The sequence below is a fragment of the Epinephelus lanceolatus genome, chromosome 5 (assembly GCF_041903045.1).
Source record: "Epinephelus lanceolatus isolate andai-2023 chromosome 5, ASM4190304v1, whole genome shotgun sequence".
NCBI classification, from domain to species: Eukaryota; Metazoa; Chordata; class Actinopteri; order Perciformes; family Serranidae; genus Epinephelus; species Epinephelus lanceolatus.
The window spans coordinates 9,314,570-9,342,313 of NC_135738.1; the positions used below are offsets into that span (position 1 = coordinate 9,314,570).

At 42.3% G+C, this 27,744-nt stretch overlaps 1 protein-coding gene across 6 annotated transcripts in view; it reads right to left on the reverse strand.

Annotated features, from left to right (window-relative positions):
* Positions 1-27,329, reverse strand: part of LOC117250727 (sodium channel protein type 4 subunit alpha B-like) — a 42,985-nt gene extending 15,656 nt beyond the window's left edge. Inside the window, exons 1-23 of one of the 6 annotated variants that reach the window (XM_078167673.1) lie at positions 27,055-27,329; positions 25,109-25,295; positions 20,944-21,081; positions 20,434-20,552; positions 18,374-18,463; positions 15,183-15,311; positions 12,751-12,840; positions 10,825-10,910; positions 10,491-10,697; positions 10,336-10,399; positions 10,109-10,250; positions 8,860-9,063; positions 8,702-8,777; positions 8,311-8,498; positions 6,860-6,931; positions 6,400-6,483; positions 5,111-5,467; positions 3,101-3,266; positions 2,690-2,883; positions 1,850-1,925; positions 1,589-1,743; positions 775-948; positions 410-532 (exon numbers count right to left, since the gene is read on the reverse strand). In XM_078167673.1, the coding sequence (XP_078023799.1) occupies positions 410-532; positions 775-948; positions 1,589-1,743; positions 1,850-1,925; positions 2,690-2,883; positions 3,101-3,266; positions 5,111-5,467; positions 6,400-6,483; positions 6,860-6,931; positions 8,311-8,498; positions 8,702-8,777; positions 8,860-9,063; positions 10,109-10,250; positions 10,336-10,399; positions 10,491-10,697; positions 10,825-10,910; positions 12,751-12,840; positions 15,183-15,311; positions 18,374-18,463; positions 20,434-20,552; positions 20,944-21,081; positions 25,109-25,295; positions 27,055-27,158 (3,225 nt within the window). In that variant the 5' untranslated portion in view covers positions 27,159-27,329. The remainder of the gene's footprint in view (positions 1-409; positions 533-774; positions 949-1,588; positions 1,744-1,849; positions 1,926-2,689; positions 2,884-3,100; positions 3,267-5,110; positions 5,468-6,399; positions 6,484-6,859; positions 6,932-8,310; positions 8,499-8,701; positions 8,778-8,859; positions 9,064-10,108; positions 10,251-10,335; positions 10,400-10,490; positions 10,698-10,824; positions 10,911-12,750; positions 12,841-15,182; positions 15,312-18,373; positions 18,464-20,433; positions 20,553-20,943; positions 21,082-25,108; positions 25,296-27,054) is intronic. The other 5 variants (XM_078167674.1, XM_078167672.1, XM_078167677.1 and 2 more) reach the window with 5 other exon arrangements.
* Positions 27,330-27,744: the final 415 nt, after the last annotated feature.

Below are 27,744 nucleotides of genomic sequence, written 5' to 3' on the forward strand. Positions count from 1 at the left end.
CAGCTGTATTGATTAGTAATTAAATGTATAAATGTCTCTGTTGTTTGGAATGTAAATGTATTGATTTCAGTATTGATTAGAATGTAAACATATAGATATCTGTACTTATAAGTTATGTAAATGACTTGATATCTGTATTGATTGTATATTAATGTTTTGATAGGACAGAGGGATGTCGTATGCTGTAAAGCCCTCTGAGGCAAATTGTGATTTGTGATATTGGGCTTTATAAATAAAATTGATTGATTGATTGATTGATTGATATCTGTATTGATTAGTATGTGAATGTACTGATAACTGTGTTGATTAGTAGATAACTGTGTTGATATCTGTATTGATTAGTATGTAAACAAAGTGATATCTGTATTGATTAATATGTAAACTTATTGATATTTGTATTGATTCTCACCCTCAGGCCTTTGGCGCGAGACAGGATCCTCAGGGGCCCCAGAGCCCTCAGGGTCCTCAGAGACTGGATGGCTCCCAGTTCAGAGAATCCAAATGTGTCAGCTGCCAGAGAAACCAGAAATACCTGGAAGACACAACACAGTGTTAACACCAAGACTGGGACCAGTTTACCCAGTACTAACTGGCATAAACAACACTGGTACCTGTCTATTTCCCAATAGAAGCACTGGTTCTGTTGCTATGGTTACCATCACGTTAAGTTACCTTGAGGTCAAACCTGTTAAACCAGCAGCTATTAAAAGACAGTTATTTATACATTAGCAATAATCAGCTTTTTATTGATCGTGTTGTTTGTTTGGTTCTTACGTCTAAGATGAGGAAGTCGAGCCAGCACCAGGTGTCGGTGAAGTATTTCTTGAGTCCGAAGGCGATGATCTTGAGAAGCATCTCTATCAGGAACAGGAGGGTAAACACCTGGTCTGCTCTCAACAGGATCTCCTTTAAGACCGGACGCTGATGCAGGTAAATGTCCTCAAACATCTGTTCACACCAACAGCCTTGTTAGCACCTGACCAGGTGTGTGAGGTCACTCTACAGGTTGATTTGTACAACTGAAGTGTTGCTAACTCTTTATTACAAGTTGAATTAAACAAAAAAATGAATTCAACAGCTGCTCCTGTCCCCTGCAGCAGCCTGTGATGTCACACCAGTGTGACTGTGTCTGAACTTCATACACCAGACTTCACTCAGAGGAGCAGCTCTGTGTCTCTTAGTGTTGCTGGGGAACTTGTGAGTGCAACACACTCACACTCCGACCTTGTCACAAATCGACATTTGGTCATGGACTGTCCACGTCCACATCCAACATGCAAGGTACTGTGGGTGCGTTAGCTGTTGACGTCCTGGGACACCATGTCAAGTTCTGCCTGTTGCATGCATTGTTTTTTGGGTTGGGTTTAGGCAACAAAAACAGGGTTTGGCTTAAGAATCTTACGGGACATGAACACTGCTCTCTTGGGTGAAAGTCTTGTTTGTTATATATTGTCCAGCCCTACTTTGTACATGGGGCACCCGCTCTACCAGGTGAACTAGTTGGTGCTTCACAAGTGCGTTCTAAGTAGAAATTTCTTCTTGAGAACAGTTGGTGAATGAGGCTCAGTGTTAGTATGTTTGTGTTTACCATAGCTGCACTGCTCAGCAGGAGGATGAACATGACGAAGTACTCAAAGTATTTGTGTTGAATGATGGAGCAACATGCTCTCCTGAAGTTGGACCAGACCCTTCCTCCACCCTGGGATGTGTCTATGTCCAGGCATGGACAGCAACGGTAACACTCTGAAATATACACACACACACACACACACGCACAGAGATTTATCAGGGCTGTTATTGATCACTGATCAGTTCCTGTTCTTCATCACTTATACAGAAAGACTCATACTGTCACTACAGCAGTCCTCAGGTGGGTTTCCTTTATCATCTTCATCGTCTTTGCGCTGCTGGACTTCAGGATGTTTCTAAACAGACACATTCAACAGATTTTATACATATAAAGTTTTTCACCATTATTATCATCATCATCAGTCTGTGTCATACATGCTGAGGTCTGAACCACTGGTCTGTATCACAGAGGGAACTTATTTGTATATATGAGTGTGTTTTTGAAGATAACTTGGTTATACACTCACCAACCACTTTTTTAGGTACACCTAGTCAACTGCTTGTTAACGTAAATAACTAATCATCCAATCACGTGGCAGCAACTTGATGCATATAGGCATGTAGACATGGTGAAGACGACCTGCTGAAGTTCAGACCGTACAGCAGCAGAAGACCACACCAGGTGCCACTCCTGTCAGCTAACAACAGGAAACTGAGGCTACAGTTCACACAGGCTCACCAAAACTGGACAATAGAAGATTGGAAAAACGTTGCCTGGTCTGATGAGTCTGGATTTCTGCTGCCACATTCAGATGGTAGGGTCAGAATTTGGTGTAAACAACATGAAAGCATGGATCCATCCTGCCTTGTATCAACAGTTCAGGCTGCTGCTGCTGGTGTAATGGTGTGGGGGAGATTTTCTTAGTACCAGCTGAGCATGGTTTAAACACCACAGCCCACCTGAGTATTGTTGCTGACCGTGTCCATCCCTTTATGACCACAGTGTACCCATCTTCTGATGGCTACTTCCAGCAGGATAACGCACCATGTCACAAAGCTCAAATCATCTCAAACTGGTTTCTTCAGTACACATACTACAATGGAGTAGAATAGGACTTACTTTTTTCTCTTTTTCATCTTCATCTTCAGACATCTTCACGGCAACCAGGACGCACTGGGAGTCGGTGTTATGGTCTTTGCTGGTCGGGTTGTCGTGATCACTGCTGAGGGCCCTGACCTCTGACATCGGCTGTTCCGAGGTCACAACAGTCAAGGCCATGTAATCCTTCTTCTTGTCTTCCTTGCTGTTGATTGCTAACAATAAATTACAGTAAATCACCAGCCATTAAGTCTAAGATCTGCATCCATTATTATAAGTTTTAATCTAAAAGATTAAAGACACAGTAAACAGCAGCAAAAAAACACACCAGAAAAGCCAGAAACTGTAAACACCCTGAACTATAAAAACACATAGGCTACAAAAAATACGTAAATAATGAAGTCCTTGGTCTAGTTCCAGATCTGGTCCTACCCGTGTGGTCTGGGTTCATATGGGTCTTCTTTCCCAGCAGAGTCCACACAGCCCTCTTGATCTGACTTATAGCAGTCTGCAGGTGGTTGTATTCTTTTACTGCTGGAGCTGCCAGACTCTCACTGCTGAAGGAGCTCATCAGCAAGGTCAGGAACAGATTCAGGACCTGAAACAAGACAGAGAAACACATTCAGGGCCTTAAACCACATCAGGAATAGAATCAGGTCCTGAAACAAGGCAAGCAAACTGATTCAGAGCCTACAGCAAGGCCAACAAACAGATTTGGGATCTGCATCAAGCCCAGGATCATGTTTAGGACCTGCAACAAAGCCAGGAATGGATTCAGATCCATCCCACAACAAGGGTAGAGATAGAATCAGGGACCTAAAACAAGGCCAGTAACAAAGTCAAGACCTGCAGTGATGCCAGGGCTCTGCAGGCTGTACAGCACCAAACAAAAAGGCTCTGCCGAGGGTAATATACAGCACAAAAAAACCATTGGCAGTCCTTTCCTTTACCTGGAAGAAGTTGCTAACACCCACTACCTCAGCATTTAATTTTGTCAGCACTTCTCTGATTTAGGGTCTGCAACAAGACCAGGAATAGATTTAAGACCCGAGACAAGGCCAGGAACAAAGCTAGGAAAAGATTCAGGATGTGCAACAATGCTGGGCGCAGACTCAGGAACAGATTCAGAACCTTCAACAGGGCAAGGGACACATTCAGGAACAGATTCAGGAGCAACTACAGGTCATGCATTAAAGGATAACTTCGGTATTTTTCAACCTGGGCCCTATTTCCCATGTGTATGTGTGCGTATGACTCATAGGTACAACTCATTTTAAAACTGGTTCAGTATTGAGGGAGGCGGATGCAGCCGGCAGCCGCGAAACGAGCTAAAACGGTAACAGGGGCAAATGCGTCCCGTATAAGTTTGTGCATTAAAAGTGCTTTTTTTCGCCACTCACCGGTTCAGATCGCCAGTGCTATCTCTGTAAATAGCATACTAAGCGTTTCCCTTACCTCTGGGCTGTGTAATGTCATCTCACAAGAGCTTTGCTCCACTGTGTCTGTAGCTCTCTCTACTCGTGGGACAGCCGTTTTCTTGAGGAAGAGGTGTTTCGGGATTGGATGTCTTCGGCTAGCAGTAGTCATCTTGGGAGAAGTGAGCACTGCAGACCCGATGGTCTGCAAGGCGCACAGGAGTGTTAGCATCCATTTGTAGCACAACTAGCCACAACTTCAGCATCTCGCCATCCAACAACGGCAGCCTATGGAAGCTGTACGGGGTGTTGCGCGACATCCTGTTCTTGCAATACGGATAAGCACAAACACGAACCATTGTTTTCAATCAATGCAGTAAAACTCTCAACTGTACTCCAGGACAACCAGCGCCACTCTGAGTGGCGCTCAGCATGGCTTCTCTGTTTTCTTCCAGCAACAAGCAAAGCTCTCTCAAGATGACGTCACACAGTCCAGAGGAAGTGAAGAGTAAGGGAAATGCTTAGTATGCTATTAACAGAGTTAGCACTGGCGATCTGAACCGGTCAGTGGCGAAAAAAAGCACTTTTAATGCGCAAACTTATACGGGACACATTTGCCCCCATTACCGTTTTAGCTCGTTTCGCGGCTGCCGGCTGCATCCGCCTCCCTCAATACTGAACCAATTTTAGAACGAGTTGTACCTATGAATCATACGCACACATACACATGGGGAAATAGGGCCCAGGTTGAAAAATACCGAAGTTATCCTTTAAGGCCTGGAATAGATTCAGGACTTAAAATCGGGAACAGATTCAAAACCTGAAACAGTATATGTTGGTGTAAAGATTTCATACGTGATTAAGTGCTTTATTGTTTCCAGTCAGCCAGATTCAAGGCAGAACCCCAGAACTCATTTGACCCTAGACTTGGATCTGTTTGTAGCTATAGCTGACCTGCTGGACTGGAGGGTTAATGGCGTACAGGAACCAGGTTAAGCTCAGAAAGTGTCAACCTGCTGAGACTCACCAAGAGGTTTCCGATGACCATGACCATCATGAAGAAGATCAGACACATGGCCTGACTTGAGACCTCCATGCAGTCCCACATGAGCTCAATCCACTCTCCATACAGGACCCTCATGATAACAAGGAAGGAGTGGAAGAAATCGTTCATGTGCCAGCGAGGAAGCTCACAGTCCGCTGAGATGCGACAGACGCAGTCTTTGTAGTCACTCCCAAACAGTTGCATGCCGACCACGGTGAAGAAAAAGACCATGATGAGCAGAAGAAGAGTCAGGTTCCTCAGAGCGCTCAGTGACATCCAGATGATCTTTAACAACAGGTGGAAGGAAGGCCACCACCTGGACAGCCTGAATACTCGCAACTGCACAGCAGACAGACAAAGAGGTAAGGAGACAGGTTGACAGAAAGTATTGGTACAGATAAAGTAAGTAAGGAGGCAGGTGAGGAGACAGGTAGACAGGAAGTAAGTAGGCAGGTGAGGAGACAGGTAGACAGAAAGTAAGGAGGCAGGTGAGGAGACAGGTAGACAGAAAGTAAGGAGGCAGGTGAGGAGACAGGAAGATAGAAAGTAAGGAGGCAGGTGAGGAGACAGGTAGACAGGAAGTAAGAAGGCAGGTGAGGAGACAGGAAGATAGAAAGTAAGGAGGCAGGTGAGGAGACAGGTAGACAGGAAGTAAGTAGGTTCAGTGAGGAGACAGGCAGACAGGAAGTAAGGAGGCAGGTGAGGAGACAGGAAGATAGAAAGTAAGGAGGAAGGTGAGGAGACAGGTAGACAGGAAGTAAGGAGACAGGTGAGGAGACAGGTAGACAGGAAGTAAGGAGGTAGGTGAGGAGACAGGTAGACAGAAAGTAAGGAGGGAGGTGAGGAGACAGGTAGACAGGAAGTAAGGAGGTAGGTGAGGAGACAGGAAGTAAGGAAGCAGGTGAGGAGACAGGTAGACAGGAAGTAAGGAGGTAGGTGAGGAGACAGGAAGACAGGAAGTAAGGAGGCAGGTGAGGAGACAGGTAGACAGGAAGTAAGGAGGCAGGTGAGGAGACAGGCAGAGAGAAAGTAAGGAGGCAGGTGAGGAGACAGGTAGACAGAAAGTAAGGAGGCAGGTGAGGAGACAGGTAGACAGAAAGTAAGGAGGCAGGTGAGGAGACAGGTAGACACAAAGTAAGGAGGCAGGTGAGGAGACAGGTAGACACAAAGTAAGGAGACATGTAGACAGGAAGTACGGAGACAAATAATAAAAGACAGGTAGACAGTGATTGGATTGGTTGTTTTGCAATAAGTGATGATGTCACACTTACCAGTTCTATGCCAAAAACGTCAGCTAATCCCAACTCCAGCAGACTCACTATGACGATAATGCTGTCATAGATGTTCCACGGCACCTGTAACCATGGCAACACAACAGCCGCACTGCTGTCAGTCATGAACACAGAGCTTGTAACAAGCAAGGAAATTATAAAAGACGGAACAGTCATGACGATATTGACAGCGTTCGAGGAGCCAGACTGTGGCCTCAGTTCTATCGAAGTTAATGATGTTGATCACGGTTCTGTCTCGCAGAGGCTGAGATGCAGCTGCTCCACACAGCCATGATCTGCTTGGAGAGAAATTACAAGGAAAACAAACATGCATATTTAGACAAAAGATGTCAGTCACCATTATGTAATGTCAAGTCAAGTCTGGCTCCTCAAACGCTGTCGCTGTCGTTTAACCGTTCCTCATTTTATGTGCTCCATTTTAACAAATGGGAAGTCTAACCTTGAAGTATCCGCATGGGCCCATGGCAACAAGCTTGATGATCATCTCAGCTGTGAAGATGCCTGTGAAGACCTGGCAGAGGTGAGAGGTGAGTTTAGAGGTCAAAGTTCAGAGTACAGGGGTCATCTGTAAACTCTCTATGAGCGTACTCAGTGTTGGGAATAGAATGATTTTATGTGTTTTACTATAAGTTGTGTTTCACTATATAAGTTTTAGATGTGTGAACAATGAGAATACTGAGATGATTTCAGCTGATCTGAATGTGTTTGCTTTGCAGAAGTGGAGAAGTACAGGAGAGGAAGAGACATGAAGTCTGAGGAGCACATACCACAATGCTTAGATAATTAGTTTCATATATGGTAAAAAGAATAGAAAGTGATATACAGATAGTAAGGTACAGCACGTGTAGGGAGTTGTGTTGTTCTCTTGTCTTTCAAAACAGGAACCACGCCCCCACCGCCAGCGGGAAGGAGTCAGATTAACACGAGGCAGGGGCGTGGTGTGGTGAAGGAGGAAGTGGAACTGCCAATGAGAAGAGGACAACGCCTTGCGTGCACAATGACACTCTGTTACGCTCAAATATACTGGGTCAGGGAAAGGACAGGAGGTCAGACTTCGTGAACTGACACACCTTTGTTGTTCGTCAGGGACGTGAAGTTGAGACCCAGAGCTCTGTAATTTTATTCCTTTACTGCTTAATAAACTACATTAACTGAGACCGAATATCTTCTCCTATTGCTTCATTAAAGAACACGCAGGACTGAGCTCACACATAGCACATTGGAGAGTAGGATGAGACTCTTAGTCCAACATCAGCTGTTGTTGTTTTATAGCTTTTTATAGTCTCTGATATTTTCTGGTAAGCTCTCCTAAGCTAGTAAGCAGGTGGGTGTAAAATTATCTATAATTTTATAGTTACGCGTCATCAGATAGTTACATATAGTCGTAAAGTTGATATAGTTGCATATAGTTGTATAGTTAGATATTATCCTATAGTATAAAATATTTGTACATATCATTTTATAGTTACATATAGTTTTAAAGGTATAATTGCATAAGTACATATAGTGTACATATAGTCACAAATGGTCATAGAGTTACATGTAGTTTTATAGCTATATATAGTCTTATAGTTACAAATAGTCATATAGTTAAATATATTTGTAAAGCTACAAATAATTTATAGTTACATATAGTTTTATAGTTACATGTATTTGTATAGTTATCTCATAGTTTCCTGCTCTGCCTAAAGATTACTGTGACAGTACATTGTTTAAGTGTATCTTCAATGTAACTTGAAAAGAAAACAAAGAAAACTTTAGTAGAAACACTTTAATAAAATGTGTTGGCTCAACGAATCAGCTTGACGCTCAGGCCTGCATCATGTGTTAGTAAAAGTCACTGACTGTCTGTCTGTCTTGTTTTGTTCAAAACTTATCTTTAACACTAACCAGACGTGCTATAGCGAGGTGCTCTTCAAACTCCGCCGTCATTGGATAATGCTCCATAGATATAAAAATGGTGTTAATGATGAGGCAGATGACAATCCCAAGGTCGAAGAATGGGTTCGTGATGAAGGTGTGAAGCCACTGTTGGAGCCCCGGGCAACAGACACAACAGACCAACTTCAGGCAGAAGTCTGCAAAAACAAAACAGCACAGAGGAAACGACACGTGGTCCTCATCAAACCCTGAAACACACCGCTGACTGTGAGACCAGCTTCACACACTGAAATCACACTTTCATAATCATATCTGCTGTCTACAGACTTCTGGATCAGGTTCAGGGTTAGATGGGCCAGTGTGTGTGTGTGTGTGTGTGTGTGTGTGTGTGTGTGTGTACCTTTTCCATCAGTGTGTTTGTGGCTCTTGTTTTCACCCTCTGATTTCTCTGAGAGCGCCGCCCTGCAGGCTGCCTTCTGTAACAACAATAACATTTTAAATGCTTCATTTAAATCCACCAGTTACATGAACGATGCCTGAAAAGTGAAACAATCTCACCTCCTCTTCCTCCCTCCTCTTCAGCACCTCCACGATCTTAGTGAACAAATCTTCTCCCTCTCTGGCTTCAACGACACCGGCGTCCTCCCGCTCACCAGCGGCCATGGCAACCATCACCATGATGAGGCTGAGGACGCAGAAGCAGCCTGGGAAGACAATACCCATGAAGAAGACCAGGAAGTGGGAACCTGATGATCGGAGCGTCTGCAGAGAGACAGACAGGTGAGAAAGAGACAGATAGGGTGAGAAAGACAGACAGGTGAGAGATACTGACAGGTGAGAGATACTGACAGGTGAGATAAGACAAATGAGAAAGACAGATAGGAGAGAGAGAGACAGATAGGGTGAGAAAGAGACACAGGTGAGAGAGACAGAGAGGTGAGAAGAGTCAGGCGAGAGACACAGATAGATGAGAGACAGACAGGTGAGAGATACCGACAGGTGAGATACAGACAAATGAGAGAGATAGATAGGAGAGAGAGAGACAGATAGGTGAGAAAGACAGGTAGGAGAGAATGAGAGAAAGGTAAGAAAGAGAGACAGGTGAAAGAGACAGGTAAGGTGAGAAAAGAGAGACAGGTGAGAAAGACAGACAGGTGAAAGAGACAGACAGACAGGTGAGAGACAGGTAAGAGAGAGCGAGATATATGAGAGAGACAGAGTAAGTGAGAGAGACAGGTAAGAGAGACAGATGGGAGAAAGAGAGGCAGGTGAGAGAGACTGACAGGTGAGAGACAGACAGGAGAGAAAGACAGACAGGTGAGAGACAGACAGATGAGAGAGACAGATAGTTGAGAGACAGAGATGACAGAGACAGATAGGTGAGACCAAGAGACAGGTGATAGACAGACAGGTGAGAAAAAGGGACATGTAAGAGACAGACAGGTGAGAGACAGACAGGTGAGAGACAAATAGGTGAAAACAAGAGACAGGTGAGAAAGACAGATGGGTGAGAAAAAGGGACAGGTGAGAGAGACAGACGAGGGAAAAGAGAGACAGGTGAGAGATGGGCCAGAGAGACAGACAGACAAAAGACAGACAGGTGCGAGACAGACGGGAGAGAAAGACAGACAGGTGAGAGCAAGACACCGTCCTTCTCCTGACAGATCTATGAGAACAATTAGAATATTAACTTAAAGTGACTCCAGGTGGAATCAGTGAACTCAGTTAAACCAGTCTTTGCACTGGGACCAGTCTGTCTGTTACTGGGACCAGCCTGTCCGTCTACTGGGACCAGTCTGTTACTGACCAGCTGCATCAGGTTTTCCCAGAAGTCCTGGGTCATCAGTCGGACCATGTTCAGCAGAGACCAACCAAACGAATCGTAGCTGGTGTAGCCGTAGTTTGGGTTTTTCCCCGCCCTCAGACAGGTGTAACCCTCAGGACAGGCCCTAAGGACATCATCATCATCATCATCATTTACTATTATCATTGTGATGATAATGAAGTGTCTGTATTGAAGAGCTGTGAACGTACCCTGAATCAGAGGAGTTTCCACACAGCAGAGGATCTAACTGACCAGGCAGGTGGTACTGGTTCTCTACCAGGCAGACAGACAGACAGACAGACAGACAGGCTTCAACCTCTGGCTGAGGGGCAACAGCTGAATGTAGCAATCTACATCATCATACCAGTGTTGAGAACATGCTCAGTGAAATCAAACTCAGTGCTTCCTGCTGGCGCCAGCCACGATGAAATAATACATTTGTGCTTTAGAGATCCCATGAAGAGCTGCAGAGCGATCAGAGCCAAGAGACAGAGCCAGAACACCATTAGAGTGATGACATCAGCCAGTTTCCTCAACGACTGGACGACATCTCCGACAGTCTTTTTCAGACCTGAGAGTGGGTGGAGTTTAAGAAACCGACTGCATCAGAAATCAAATTCCAAAACAACAAACTCATAACTCTTTGAGTTTCTTTGTGAGATAGAGATTCTCTCTCACACACACACAAACACACACACCTGGGATGACTGTGATGATCTTCAGTACTCGAGTAACTGTTCTCAACACAGAAAGTGTCTTTATAGATACAATCCATGTCAAATATCTGAAACACAGAAACACATCAGCATCACCACCACTGTCATCATCATCATCACATAAAACAGTTGGAGATACAAAGAGATGAAAAAGTGATGAAGAGATACAGAGAGACATAAAAGAGATGATAAGATACAGAGAGACATAAGACATGAAGAGATACAAAGATGGAGATACCGAAAGACGTAAAAGAGATGAAGAGATACTTAAGAGATACAGAGAGAGGTAAAAGAGATGAAGAGATTCAAAGAGACATAAAAGAGATGAAGAGATACAGAGAGACATAAGGGATAAAGTGATACAGAGAGACATAAGATACAAAAAGATGTAAAAGAGATCAAGAAGATGTAAAAGAGATGAAGAGATACAAAGAGATGTAAAAGAGATGAAGACATACAGAGAGACATAAGATATGAAGAGATACAAAGAGATGTAAAATGGATGACGAGATACAGAGAGACTTAAGAGATACAGAGAAATCTAAAAGAGATGAAAAGATACAGAGAGACATGAGACATGAAGAGATACAAAGAGACGTAAAGAGAGAGGTAAAAGAGATGAAGAGATACAAAGAGACATAAAAGAGATGAAGAGATACAGAGAGACATAAGATATGAGGAGATACAAAGAGACGTAAAAGATGAAGAAGATGTAAAAGAGATGAAGAGATACAAAGAGATGTAAAAGGGATGGAGAGATACAGAGACTTAAGAGATACAGAGAGATGTAAAAGAGATGAAAAGGTACAAAGAGATGTAGAAGAAATGAAGAGATGCAAAGAGAGGTAAAAGAGATGAAGAGAAACAAAGAGACATAAAAGAGATGAAGAGATACAGAGAGACATAAGAGATGAAAAGATACAGAGAGACATAAGATGAAGAGATACAAAGAGATGTAAAAGAGATGGAAAAGATGGAAAAGAGATGAAGAGATACAAAGAGATGTAAAATGGATGAAGAGATACAGAGACTTAAAGGCGCTGTATGTAAGAATGTGGCCAAAACAGTTACTGCACTCAAATTCAAAATACTGCCGCGAGTCGTGTCCGCCCCCCCTCCCCTACAGATTCGAGGTTGCTGGACAGCAGCACGCTTGAGACTGATTTGTTTGCTCACGGGCGGCTGCTGTGGCAGGGCTGCGTCGCCGCGTCCTTGATCTTCGGTTTTCCAGCGGACCGTTCGAGCAAGTCCGGCTTCTCTGCTGCTAACACTGCTGCCGGGATACAGCTGAGGAGAAGCCGGCTGCTAATGCTATGTACTGGGACACTGCTAATGCTGCTTTTGCCGTGCTGCTGTAGCTCAGTCGCAACTGTAACTGATGCTGAGACTCTACTGACTGTGTGACTGGTAGACGGCGGTGGGTGGCGCAACAGACCAAAACACAAATTCAAAACATAAACATGATTTGTGGACTGCAAAAAAATTTTTTAGATGCAAATATTCTGGCTGTACTATTGTTGTCGGTGAGATCAGTATCTTATATGAACATTATTCCTTAGTCTCTGTGACATATTAGAAGGATTTTATGACTATTTGCTTTAGATTTCTTACATACAGCTCCTTTAAGAGATACAGAGAGACCTAAAAGAGATGAAAATGTACAAAGAGTCATAGAAGAGATGGAGAGATGCAAAGAGACATAAAAGAGATGAAGAGATACAGAGAGAAATAAGAGATGAAGAGATACAAAGAGACATAAAAGAGATGAAAAGATACAAAGAGACATAGAGAAGATTAAGAGATACAGAGAGACGCCATACCACCAAAGGGAGACAAAACAACTGTTAATAACTGACTCTGAACAAGAACTCTGTTATGAACACATATATCAGATTTCTTAATTATTACATCTTGCCAGCGATCATGGAGTTCAGCCACTTCTTGGGGGCTCTGAAGAAATTGAAGTAATACAACCTTGCTTCCATAAAAGGTCGGACACTGTGTAAAATGTAAATAAAAACAGAATTCAATGATTTGCAAATCCTTTGTGACTTATATTCAATTAAATACAGAAGAAAGAAAATATCATTAATGTTCAAACTGATAAACTAATGTTTTTATTCTCATACTGAATTTGAGCCTGCAACACGTTATAACTAAGTTGGGACAGTGTCATGTTTACCACTGTGTTACATCACCTTTTTTTAATAACACTCAGTAAGTGTTTGGGAACTGAGGACACTAATGGCTGAAGTTTTAAAAATCGAAATTCTTTCCCATTCTTGCTTGATATTCGACTTCAGTGCTTGTAACAATCTGGATGGTCCTTTTCCTCATTAGCCCGCAGGACACGACGTCAATGACTTCTGAAAACAATTTGAAATATGGACTCGTCGGACCACAGCACACAAGTCCAGAGAAGTTGGTGTAATTTCTGGATGTTGCTGATATATGGCTCTCACTCTGCATGGTAGAGTCTTATCTTGCATTTGTAGAGACAAATTGTGTTCACTGACAATGGTTTCCCAAAGTGTTTCCAAGCCCATGTAGAAATATGTTTTATACAGTCATGTTAGTTTCAAATGTAGTGCCACCTGAGGGCTGTGCTGGGTTGTTGGTTTTCAGGCTGGTCTCTCACATGCAGAGATTTCTCCAGATTGCCTGAATCATTGGGTGATATTCGGATTGCAGAAGGTGAGATCCATGAATTCCTTGAAACTGTACATTGAGAAATGTTGTTCTTAATCTGTTGGCCTATTTGACCACACAGTTTCTCAGTAAATGACCATCCTTGCTTGTGAATAATTGCGTCTTTAGAGGATGCCCCTTTCATACCCAGTCATGATACTTGACTCTGTTACCTGTGAAATGTTTAAGATGTTTTGTTAACATTTCACAGCTTTCCCAGTTTTTTGTTGTCTCTGTCCCAACTTTTTTGTAACTCAATACAGGCATCAAATTTAGAATGCATGCATATACTGTACATTAAATATGTCTTTGTGGCATATCAATATTCAATTAAATATAGGTCAAATAAGATTTCCAAATCACTGCATTCTTTTTATATTTACACTTTACATGGCATCTCAACTTCTTTGGCATCAGACTTGTATGTATATATGTGAGCTACATATAAATCTGTGCAGTTATATATGGTCATATAGTTATAAATAGTTGTATGATTTCATAGAGTCATACAGTTCTATATAGTCATAAAGTTATATTCATATAGTTATGTATAGTCATGGTGGCACAGTGGTTACCACTATCACCTCACAGCAACCTCAAACCCTGGGGAAGGGGAGCCCTTCTGTGCAGAGTTCACATGTTCTCCCTGTGTAAGTGTGGGTTTTCTCCAGGTACTCCAGCTTCCTCCCACAGTCCAAAGACAAGCAGGTTAATTGGTGACTCTAAATTGGCCATAGGTGTGAATGTGAGTGTGAATGGTTGTCTGTCTCTATGTGTCAGCTCTGTGATAGTCTGGTGACCTGTCCAGGGTGAACCCCGCCTCTTGCCCAATGTCAGCTGGGATAGGCTCCAGCTCCCCCTCATAACCCTTTACCAGTGGTTACAGAGAATGAATGACTGTATAGTCATAGTTTTATTCTTAAAGTTATATACAGTCATATTATCATATATACTCTCATATTCATATAGTTATACTAATATAGTTATATATAGTTATATTAAGTTATAGTCAAGACATACACAGGGAGACAGAAAACATGAAGAGATACGAAGAGGCGCGAAAGAGATGAAGATCTACAAGGAGACATGACAGAGATGAAGCGATACAAAAAGACATGAAAGAGGTAAAGACATACACAGACACAGACGTAGAAAACATGGAGATATGAAGAGGCGCAAAAGAGATGAAGAGATACAAAGAGAAAAAAGAGGGATAAAGAGATGAAGATACAAAGAGATGTGAAAATGATGTAGAGATACAAAGAGGCGTTAAACAGATGAAAAGACAGAGAGGTGTAAAAAGTTGAAGAGATACAAAGACATAAAGAGATGAAGAGATATAAAAAGGTGTAAAAGAGATACAAAGAGATGTAAAAAGAGATGAAGAGATACAGAGAGACATAGCACAGATAAAAAGAGATACAAAGACATGGAGAGATAAAAAGAGGCAAAAAGAGATGAAAAGATACAAAGAGATGTGAAAGGGATGAAGAGATACAAAAAGGTGTAAAAGAGACAAAGAGACAGAGACAGAGACATAGAAGAGATGAAGAGATACAAAGAGACGTGAAAGAGATGAAGAGATACAAAGAGATGTAGAAGAAATTAAAAGATACATAGAGACATAGAAGAGGTAAGAGATATTACATTACCCTGTGAGGACGACCAGGATGTCCAGCCAGTTCCAGGGGTCTCTGAGGAAAGTGAAGCTTCCAAAACAGAGGCCTCTGGACATCATCTTTATGAGGACTTCAAGCGTGTAGATGGCTGTGAACACATGTCTGTTTGAAAACAAAAACAAAAACACTGAAACACTTCAAAACAACATTAATCAGTGAGAGTCATTTCAAATATAACACCATTACAACAAAAATATCAATTTATGTTTATTCAGGAATTATTTTAATAATTGATTAACAGTTGCTACCAACATAGTGCATTTATTTTGAAAGAGACTGTATGTAAACAGTAAATTTCCTGTAAAAACAGAAATGTATTTTGAAAGAAGACAATGCATGAAAAAGGCAGAACTTGACATGGTGTCCCAGAAAAACAACCAACGCACCCAGGGTACCTTGCACGTCGTATGTGGACGTGGAATGTTTATGACCAAAATGTCGTTAAGTGACGAGGTTGGAGTGAGAATGTGTTGAAATAATTGTACATTTAATTGAACAATTTGAAAGTTTTATTACACTTTGTTCCTAAAATCCACCCTAAATCCAGCATTCTAGGATCAGGATAATCCTGATTTCTTGGATCAAAATCCCAATCCTACCAAAATGCTTTGAACAACACACACTGAATGTTTGATCCGGATCAAAACCAAGACTGGATTACATTATTTTATTTGAATTCAGAATCTTTTTTTTTTTCTTCTGAGCAACCCATTATGAAGATTTGATCCAATCCAAAATCTGATCAGATTACTTCTGAACAACCAGGCCCAGGATGTTGTTTGTTCAGATTGTGGCTGTGATGAATACTGCAGCCTGTAGGGGGTGCTAACGGGCGCTAACTAATTTTAAAGAGGATTTTATAGTCTTGTGAGACTTCATCACAGACAAAAGAGTGTTTCACTTCCTGAGGACAGAGATTCAAGTCAGAGCTCAAACTTTTCACAGAGGTCACAGTTCAAGCTGAATTGAACTTAAATGACCTTTAATCTGCTTTTTCTCAGAGATGACGGCGTAGTGAATCACGCCCATCTGACATTGAGGACAGACTGACTCTTTGTTTCTGAGCCTGTTTTTGACTTTTACTTCAAATTCCAGTTTAATTCTGTGAATCGGTTCAATTATTTCCAGACAGCAGCTGCTTAACGCTTCATCTTCTTCTTGTTTGTTGTGGGGTCACATCAATGCTGTGTGAGTGTGTGTGTATGTGTTAGTGTGTGTGTGTTAATGGGCCTCATGCAGCAACATTCTCTTAAATTTCTGTTATATGTTCTCGTAAGTTTCTGTTGAGAAAAAAAAACAAGAGAAGTCAACTTCAGATGTACCAAATGTTCTTAACCATCCCAATCTGCTCTTAACCAGATGTGCTGAATGATCATAGGGAATCCATTAGCAAAGGTAACGCCCCTTAAACACTATATAAAGGCAAGTATGGTGCAGTGGAATTGAAAGAATTGCAGTGGAGTTAAAAGTACAATATTTACATCTGGTGCCACATCCACAAAGCTGCATCATACAAAGAGTTGCTTCTAGTGACATAACTCTAAGAAAATTCTTAGAATTATGAGTCTAAAAGTTTCTACTTAAAGTTCGGACTAGGTATTTGTAAAGATAAATGTTACTCACAAAGCAGCTTAGCCCTTAAGAGAACTCCTAAGGTGAAAAACTGTTAGGAGCAGGGAGGAGTACTTTTAACAGTTTCTTAATTAGATGAGAATATGGTGGAAACACGAAGAGAAAATATTCTGCAAACACTGGATGACAGTGAAGAAATTACATGCTACAAAAAACAATAGGGACTTCGTCCTTTGGCCGAGGTCCCTAATTAGATTGTGCAGGAATAATGTTTGCGGTTGATCTCATTAGGAGTACGTACACATTTCCTGCCCAATGCAATAAAGCTGTAAGGCCAAAAACAAAATGATCACAACACTGAGATTTTTGGAAAACTGTAAAAACACAACAGTGCAGCAGTGATGACTTGAGTCTGTCTCAACCTTCTATCAGCAGAGTGATCACAATAACAACACTTTCACAGTCAGCAGTTTATCTCATTTCCACTGGGTGTCCACACCTTGCAGGCTCACAAAGGCTCCGTGACAACCAATCACATCTGTTAAAAGAATTCATCACACCTTGTAACAAGGTCAACCACACCTCCTCACTAAGATAAAAGTCTTTGTCCCTTCCTTGGTCAGAGTTGCTCTGAGAACTTTTTTAAATCACTCCTAAGTTAAGTCTCCTTACTAAACTTTTTTAGGCAAAGTTAGAAGCTCTCTGAGCGTGCTCTCACAATGTTTGTGAAAATGGCCCCTGACGTATAACTGAGCACATTTACTCAAGTACTACACTAAAGTACACATTCAAGGTACTGTTACTGTACTTGAATATCTTTATCTCATGCAACTTTCTACTTCTACTCCACTAAACGTCAGGGGCCGTATTCAGAAACATTCTGAGAAAACTCTCAGTGACAAACTTTAGTAAGGAGTCCTAGCTTAGGAGTGATTTAGGAAAGTTCAGAGAACACCGAGCAAGGAAGTGACAGAAACTTTTACCTTGGTGAGGAGGTGTGGTTGACCCCACTGCTAGGTGTGATGAATTCTTTTAACAAATGTGATTGGTTGTCACAGACACGCCCCTTTGTGAGCCTGCTAAGTTTTTCACCTTAGGAGCTCTTTTAAGGCTTAAGAGTCGTTAGGAATAACTCTTATCTTTATGGAGGACCTAGTCTTAACTTGAAGGGGAAATTCTAAGAAAATGACACAATTCTAAGAATGTTCATGGAATTTTGTCACTAGGAGCAACTCCCAGTACAAGGAAGCCTTGCGAATGGGGCCCTGGCCCTGGACAGCAAAGGGACGCACAGTAACTGAATTTACAGTAATTGGGATCAATGGACCAACCATAGCAGTATTTACTTCCCTACTACCCACAAATGTAATAATCCATTCATTATAATGACACAAAAACATAACATTTTGTGGACTGTGAAAACGAGATGTTTTCCTCTTAGCTTGGTCAGAGTGCTCTGGACCTTCGTAAATGTTCTCTTATAGAAGAAAAGAGCAAAAATCAGAAAACATTGGTGAATCCCAGAAATCTATGGGTAGTATCACTCCCTGCATGAGGTCCAATGTGTGTGTTGTGTGTGAGTGTTTACTCACTCCGCAATCTCTCTCCATTCTGGAGGATTACTCATCGTCATGAACACACAGTTGGTCAGAACCGTCACCAGGATGAACAAACGGAATAAAGTTTTGGTTTTAAGGAAAAAGTCACTAACATGTTAAACAAACAGTGTGATTGTCAGCAGTAGCAGTGATACATGAAGAGCAGTATACCCAAACCAGACAACAGAGACATAATGAAAAGACTATATGAGAGTCTGATGGTTTCACTAACCAGTCAGGGAGGAGCTTACCTGGTAAGACTATCTTAAGCCAAACATTCTGTTTCGCTCTCTGTGTCAGTCTGGACTCGGTGCCACCCCAAACACTTTGGTGCCATGTCATAATTCCGACATCCAATTATTTCGACATCCCATTATTACGAAAATTACCCATTGTTCCGAAATCTCAATGCTTTGACATCCCATTGGTTCAACCATATTAAACCCATTGTTCCGAAGTCCTGTTGTTCCGAAATCTCAATGTTGCAATGCAAAAAGTTGAAAAAGCAAGCAGCAAGGGAAAGCAGCAAGAGACCGTGTTGTTGCCATGACGACAACGGTCGCCCTGTTTTGAGGAAGTAAAAACGATGTTGAAAGTTATAATTTTAACCCAAACTATGACCTTTTCCTAACCTTAACCAAATACTTCTTATGCCTAAACTTAACTAGACCTTAACCATGAAACAGTTATTTTGTAACAATGAAAAATTAGATTTCGGAACAACAGGACTTCGTAACAATGGGTTTAATATGGTTGGAACAATGGGATGTCGAAACACTGAGATTTCAGAACAATGGGTCATTTTCAGAACAATGGGATGTCGGAATAATGGGATGTCGGAATTATGAGCAGACCCCAACACTTTCCAGAAATTATAATCCAATCTGGACCAATCAGGGATCTGCACTGTAGTTGACAACGTAAGCAGCCAATCAGGGACTGCTTAGTAGCTGATGACGCAAAATGCAGGCCACTTGCTGAACAGTAATGGCAGCTCTCAACGCAACAAGCGCCTGATGCACAACGTAATTTTGCCAAGTAGGACATGCCCCTGGATCAACATCCCACAATGCCTTCCAGGACCAACTTTGCAATCAACCAATTACAGCCCTCTGACATCATCAGTGTGCTGCTCCTGTGCTTCTTTTAAAATTCCTATGCACTTCTTCAGAGCTAAGCTAATTTTCCACATTTAAGTTAGTACAAATGAACAAAATCCTCAGTGACATCAAACAAAAACCTTATAAGCTACTGCAGGGTTAGCAAGTTAGCTTACAAAGTAGGTTGGCTATGTTAACGAGTAAGCTTACCAGTAGGCTAAAATATTGTTTAATAACATTAAGAGTAAAGATAATGTCATTTTGCAGTTTCAAAGACCTGGACACATTTTCCCTCCTTTTTCAATGCCTATTTTAAACTATTTTTGCAAGAGTTTTTTTATAGGCTATAAAAAGGTATTTGCAACTGGAAAATTATATTCACAATCTTTGTTAGTGAACAAAGCCTATTGGCAAGCTAGTTAGCATAGCCTACCTGCTTAGGAAGCTAACTCATTAACAACGTCGTAGCTTATAAAGGTTTTGTTTAATGTTACTGAGGATTTTGTTTATTTATACTAACTTGAATTTGGAAAATTAGCTTAGCTCTGAAGAAGCACAAAGAAATTTTAAAAGAAGCATAGGAGCAGCACACTGATGATGTCAGAGGGCTGTAATTGGTTGATTGCAATGTTGGTCCAGGAATGTGATGTGGGATGTTGATCCAGGAGCATGTCCTGCTTGGCAAAATCACGTTGTGCAGGAGTAAACACAGCAATAAGTGAAGTTATTGCAGAAACAATAATACAAGAACAAGAGATTGCTCCCTGGTGTTTTGTTACGCTGATTTGCTGAAGGTGTTTGTCTGTCAAGGCGAGAACTCCCGCCCACTGAAAGTGTTTGGGGTGGCAGCGGGGCCACACTGATACTGAGAGCAAAAACAGAATGTTGAGCTCGAGGCATCAGGATGGTGTTACTGGGCTAGGGAGGAGCAGAGTGTGACATCATAAAGGATATAAGTGAATGTGGATCTTGATGGCGGCGGTCCTCAGCAGGTTGAATGGACTCAACAGGTAACAGGCCGACTCAGCATTAAACCTGTGGATGATGTTTCCTTTACCGAGCACGATGAATGTCTGCAGAGAGACACACAGGTGTCAGAGTGACTCCTGTCTCTTACGGGCAGTGAGGAGTACATTTCGTCAAAAATATACTTTGTAGGATTAAAAAATAAACAAAATACAAATGTATAGACTCATCCAGCAGTAACCACAATTATAGAGAAGCGAAACATCAAATGGACAAAGCTGGGGTTGACTTTCACTTTCACTGGTGAAACTGTTTGCAAACAGAACAGTCTATCTTTAACTGTGATGTTGTGTCTGTGACCCCGACCCTCTGCAACAGCTCACAAACCTTCTGAAAATTGCCTTATCAGGTTTTCATACTTTAATGAGAATATCTTATAAACCTGGTTTTAAAGTGATGACATGTTTCAGAAGTCTGTTTTGAATGAAAGAAAGAGACCTTCTTTGACTGGTAGTAGGGATCCAGCTCCTCCAGTGGGGTGTTCAGAAGCTCAGGGGGCGGGTCCCCATAGAAGAATGGGAGTTGCTTCCCTGCCTTCAGGTCACTGGCTGGTTTGGGCAGGTCACTCTTCGCCACCTGTCAACCACAGAGAGAGACAAACAGAGAGGAGGATCTGGCTTTTGTGTAAACCGTGTATGTGTCATGTGCAGACAGGTATAATGGCCCATACACACCAAACCGTCACTGAAGAACTAACAGTGACAACAGCAGACTGTTGTGCCGTTTCACATTGCCTGTGTCTCCCAAAAACCTGCACATGAACACACTGCACAGACTACAGCAGCCAACCAGCACGTACGTTTTGCACCACTGTGAGAGGAAATAAATCTCTACACCAGCAGATGGCAGTAGTATGTAGTCGTCATTCAAAAAGGGAACCAGAAAATTGTCATGATGCTAGTTAGCCAGTGTTAGTGTTTGTTTACACGCTTCTCGTCTCCTGCACCAAGCTGAACAGCTGCTCTCTGTGATTTAGAGCACTGATGGGCTCTGCTGTCTCAGACGCTGATTCGACATGCTGACTTGGTTGAAAAAAATGCTGACAAGGGCCAATGAGGGCCAACAATGCAACATTACGACAGCAAAGACTTAGGCCACAGACACCTACCGACGGCCGACCGATGGCTTGGTGTGTCAGGGCCTTAGGGCCCTAACACCAAAGAACGAGGAACATATTTTCATATTTTTGAAAACTCACAAAAATCAGCAAGTTCAGAGCTGGTGTAAATTGGATTTTTTATGGGTTTTGTGAGCAGGAGTCACAAAATGGCTACATACAACATTTCAATAAAGTAGCCCTCATGATTCGTTTCACCTACACATACAAAATTTGGGATGCACATGAAACATCCCAAGGCTTAAACAAAAAAAAAAGTCTCTTGGAGCCATACCCTCCTCCCAACAGAAAGTTACCCATTTTGTATCTCAACTTACATGGTCAAATCTAATCTCTCAAGACAGATTCTTCAAGTTACATTGTAGAATCTGTCGGCAGCCCTGTGTGAAAGACGACTACGGGGGGGGGGGGGGGAGTAGGGCGGGGCTTTGAGTTTGAACGATGCTGCGCTTTAGCCAATCACAATGAAGGGGGCAGGGCAGAGACGCACAGGTGTCCCCAGGAAATGTGTACCTACAGAAACAGCAAGCTCCGCGTCCATAGCGACCGCTCCACCCAAAACGTCGTCTCGTCAAACATTTTTTTTCCAGCGGATGTCTTAGTTACAACATGATTGAGCTAACTGGAGTAGTTTCATGTCATATCCGACAACGGGAGGCTTTTAACAGATGACATCCTGATGTTAGCTTTGCTGCTGCTGTTAGGCTGTTAGCTGTCCCTGTCAGCTGCAGCCACTGAGATTAGTCTAATCGGTGATATAATGATGTGAAAAATGTGATATACATATGTATATATATATGTATACAGTACAGGCCAAAAGTTTGGACACACCTTCTCATTCAATGCCTTTTCTTTATTTTCATGACTATTTACATTGTAGATTCTCACTGAAGGCATCAAAACTATGAATGAACACATGTGGAGTTATGTACTTAACAAAAAAAGGTGAAATAACTGAAAACATGTTTTATATTCTAGTTTCTTCAAAATAGCCACCCTTTGCTCTGATTACTGCTTTGCACACTCTTGGCATTCTCTCCATGAGCTTCAAGAGGTAGTCACCTGAAATGGTTTCCACTTCACAGGTGTGCCTTATCAGGGTTAATTAGTGGAATTTCTTGCTTTATCAATGGGGTTGGGACCATCAGTTGTGTTGTGCAGAAGTCAGGTTAATACACAGTCGACAGCCCTATTGGACAACTGTTAAAATTCATATTATGGCAAGAACCAATCAGCTAACTAAAGAAAAATGAGTGGCCATCATTACTTTAAGAAATGAAGGTCAGTCAGTCTGGAAAATTGCAAAAACTTTAAATGTGTCCCCAAGTGGAGTCGCAAAAACCATCAAGCGCTACAACCAAACTGGCACACATGAGGACCGACCCAGGAAAGGAAGACCAAGAGTCACCTCTGCTTCTGAGGATAAGTTCATCCGAGTCACCAGCCTCAGAAATGGCAAGTTAACAGCAGCTCAGATCAGAGACCAGATGAATGCCACACAGAGTTCTAGCAGCAGACCCATCTCTAGAACAACTGTTAAGAGGAGACTGCGCCAATCAGGCCTTCATGGTCAAATAGCTGCTAGGAAACCACTGCTAAGGAGAGGCAACAAGCAGAAGAGATTTGTTTGGGCCAAGAAACACAAGGAATGGACATTAGACCAGTGGAAATCTGTGCTTTGGTCTGATGAGTCCAAATTTGAGATCTTTGGTTCCAACTGCCGTGTCTTTGTGAGACGCAGAAAAGGTGAACGGATGGATTCCACATGCCTGGTTCCCACTGTGAAGCATGGAGGAGGAGGTGTGATGGTGTGGGGGTGTTTTGCTGGTGACACTGTTGGGGATTTATTCAAAATTGAAGGCACACTGAACCAGCATGGCTACCACAGCATCCTGCAGCGACATGCCATCCCATCCGGTTTGCGTTTAGTTGGACGATCATTTATTTTTCAACAGGACAATGACCCCAAACACACCTCCAGGCTGTGTAAGGGCTATTTGACCAAGAAGGAGAGTGATGGAGTGCTGCAGCAGATGACCTGGCCTCCACAGTCACCGGACCTGAACCCAATCGAGATGGTTTGGGGTGAGCTGGACCGCAGAGTGAAGGCAAAGGGGCCAACAAGTGCTAAACACCTCTGGGAACTCCTTCAAGACTGTTGGAAAACCATTTCAGGTGACTACCTCTTGAAGCTCATGGAGAGAATGCCAAGAGTGTGCAAAGCAGTAATCAGAGCAAAGGGTGGCTATTTTGGAGAAACTAGAATATAAAACATGTTTTCAGTTATTTCACCTTTTTTTGTTAAGTACATAACTCCACATGTGTTCATTCATAGTTTTGATGCCTTCAGTGAGAATCTACAATGTAAATAGTCATGAAAATAAAGAAAAGGCATTGAATGAGAAGGTGTGTCCAAACTTTTGGCCTGTACTGTATATATATATATATATATATATATATATATAGATAGATAGATATAGATATAGATATATAGATATAGATATATATATAAATATAGATATATAGCTAAACTCTGCTGGTTTTCTACCTGGAAGTATTTGTAAACAACAAGGCGATTCCCTGGGGGCACCGCCGGAAGTGAAGGGGATGAGCGACCCCCGAGGCCCCTGCACTTCTGTTAGTCGAAAAACTATGGGCAGTGCCTCCAGAGGTAAAGGAAGAAATTGTTTTGTTTTGTTTTGTTTTAACTGATGGATTTCCAGATTGGGTCAAATCTGATAAGAGTCTGAAACTATCTACATGCCAGTGTTGAGTTATAGTCATAGCTGCATCTACTGACACCAGGGAATGACATGTGTCATACTTTGATGTACTGCTCTTAGCTGGTTGACCACATCCTCCTCAAATGTGTTCAGAAAAGCCTGAAGACCTTGACGATGCTTTATTGTAAAGCTGTTACCATGGCGAAACAGTGAATTGCGTTGTTTCAACATGACACAGGAAGCTGTTGTAACTTTACTTTACATTGTCATATCAGCCCCAAATTTCTGAGGACATCTACAGACCAGCACTGACTCTGAGTCATAGCGCCACCTACTGACAACAGGAAGTCAACCTTATGTGACATTAAAGAATATCCGACTTGCATGAAATGTACGTGGTGTGTCTACATCTGATATACAGCAACATGACATAAATTGCACCAGGTAGTGGACACAGGAAATGGTAATACATTTGCAATCCATTTTTTCTAGTGTCACGCACTCCACACTGGCATTATCATCTAAGTTGTGCTGCGGCCGTAGAAATGACCAAAGGACCATTGTCCTGTCAGCACCACAGACGTGCTGGAAGGTATTGATCGCTGCTCGCAGGTTTAATTTTGAGGTTTTTCTTCTTCAGACATTTGTAAGCCTGCAGCAGGTCACTTTGGTCAGCAACTGGTCAAAAGTTTTGACTTGTGAGCTGGTTAGAATGTAAACACCATCTGATTCTTGTAATTGACAACTGAAAGGTATTTTGAACCTTTTCGTTCTTCTTCTTCTTCTTCTTCGGTCGCTCCTTCTCCTCCGCTTCATGCCGTTGTTGTATCTCCTCCAGTGAAGCTGGTGTCAATCGTCTGAAGACCTCTGTACCAACAGGGGGCAGCAGAGACGCAATCCTGGTATTCTGCAGCTCTGCCCGAACTGCACTGTCACCTAGCAACTGCTCCCTGTGGGGAAATAGTGAATGATACTAGTGCAGTAATGGCGAGCCACATCTCTAACAATAACAACTACTTCACAGAGAAATAATCACAGAATGTGAATACACTATACAGCAGCAGCTCCCACAGAGTTGAAAGAACAGCGGCCGGTCATCTGTCTTCACCAGGGTGACTGATAGCAGACTTTACTGAACCTAAATAGTTTTCATGTCAGCTCCATGGAAAAAAATCAACAGAGTTTGTATTTATTGGGTCAATGATTTTATTTGCCAGCACATCATAGTGAGTGAGGGGAATCTGCCGCTCACAGACGGACTGGGAGCTGATCAATCAATGTAGATATGGTTAATAAATTAAACACACATACACAGCAGGATATGTGTGTGATTAAAACATCTGTCTGTGCAGATTACTCTTCACTAAATGTGACAGAAATAGACTCTGACCTTAAAAAACACTGGTCTCGGGTTACTAACTTAATAGTTCACATTTCTAGGGCCCGAGCACCGACCATTGGCGGGCGAAGGCCCTGTTGAAACTAAAGGAATTATCATTATTTTTCCTAGAAGTAAATTGGCGTTTTGGGGGTTTTAACATATTTGAAAACGCGCCAATTTTTGCGTGCGTATGAGTTGTTATGTAAATTTACGTGTGATATGGCTTTCGTCAGTGGGCGGGACAAAATGGCTTGGCCTCGCCCCTTTAAGGAGCAGCCTCTGCGGCATGTTTCACCGACATGCACGAAAATCGGTACACACGTGTATCATGCCCAGATGCACAAAAAAGCCTCTTGGACCTATTTCCTGAACCCAACAGGAAGTCGGCCATTTTGAATTCCTTGGTCATTTTTGGCATTTCCCACGTGTTGTATTTTAACAAACTTCTACAGAATTAATCAGATTGACTTCAAACTTGGTTTGTGTGAGCTTGACTAAATTGTGATCAAAAGTTATTACAAAATCTCTCTCACATTGAAGGGCACGCCCACTGCAGAGTGTTGAATTTAGATGTCTCACCATGAGATACGAAATTGCTGTGTCTTTGGAGTAAATGGTCGGATGTCCACCAAACTTTACATGATTCATAACAGTCCCACCCTGAACACATCCATGTGACAATATTCCGTGATAGTCATAGCGCCACCTAGTGGCGACAGGAAGCACGCCTTATCAGACACTCATCTTTTGATTTCCCTGAAATTTACATGCTGTGGTCTATATTTGATTTACAAAAACATGATGTATCATTAGTGCATTCTCCAGCGCCCCATAGTGGATAGAGGAAATGGTTCAAAATGTGAAATAGGTAATTGCAGCCCCACACTCTGTGAAGGGTATGCCATCACACCTCTGAGTGCGGGATCTGACTCACAGAAATGAACTGCCTAAAACACAACCTCAAGATCCTCCTAAATCTAAGGATGACAGCACTTCACCCTTCACTGGTTGTTTGGTGAGTCGTCTTTTATTTGTTAGTATTTAGAGTAATTTTACCTCATGACTGGGTACAGCAGCAAGGGCGTTTCTGGAATTGGAGGTTTGTTTTTATGTTGAATGCATTAAGATTAAATTATGATTCCATCTTCTCCTTCTGCATCTGAACACAACACCAACTGATAACATTCACCCAGCAGCCATTAATATACATTTTGTTTTGACCACTTTAAGGACTGTTGTCTCCTGAGTGTTCTCCTGCAGTAGCATGTGCTCTGGTTATGTTTCCATTGAAGTAATGGATGTTATTGATCACTAAGAATCAGACTTACAGCTGTGAAGGAAGAAGTCTCAGCTGACTGGCTCTCTGCAGAAGTTCTCCTCTCTCCGTCTTGCTCCTCCATGTCTCAAAAAAGGACATTTTTCTGCTCCCCATGGCTGCAGCTGACTGTCCTCTGCATCCACTTGTTTCTGTCTCAGCCGTCCTCTCTGTCTGACTGTCTGTCTGTCTGTCTGTCTGTCTGTAGAGTCTGATGCCACTCCCTCACTGGTTTTATGTGCAGGTCATTCATCCAGAGCCATCTGTCTGCAGGGCTGGGGCGTGTGTGTGTGTGTGTGTGTGTGTATGTGTGTATGTGTGCAGCCATGTTGATCAAACTGCAGCTCTACATGTCTCTGCTTTACAGATTTCATTATATCACTGACAACATTCATCTGTTCACCATCGTAGTACGCACACACACAAACACACACAGTGTCCCAGCAGATTGTTTTCACACGAACAGACTTCCTGTTGTCCACGTCTTAATCGGAATACTGCGACGATTTCCTGGAAACAGTGAAAGTATGGTGTAACACACACACACCCCCACACACACAAGAGAAAAGAAACAAGGATTGATTGTTAATGAGAACTTTGGTCTGCTTTCGACTCCCAACAAAAAACACTTTAATTCACTGCCAATATTCAACACATGCACATGCACACACACGATGTGACAGAAGCACACACACCAATTTGT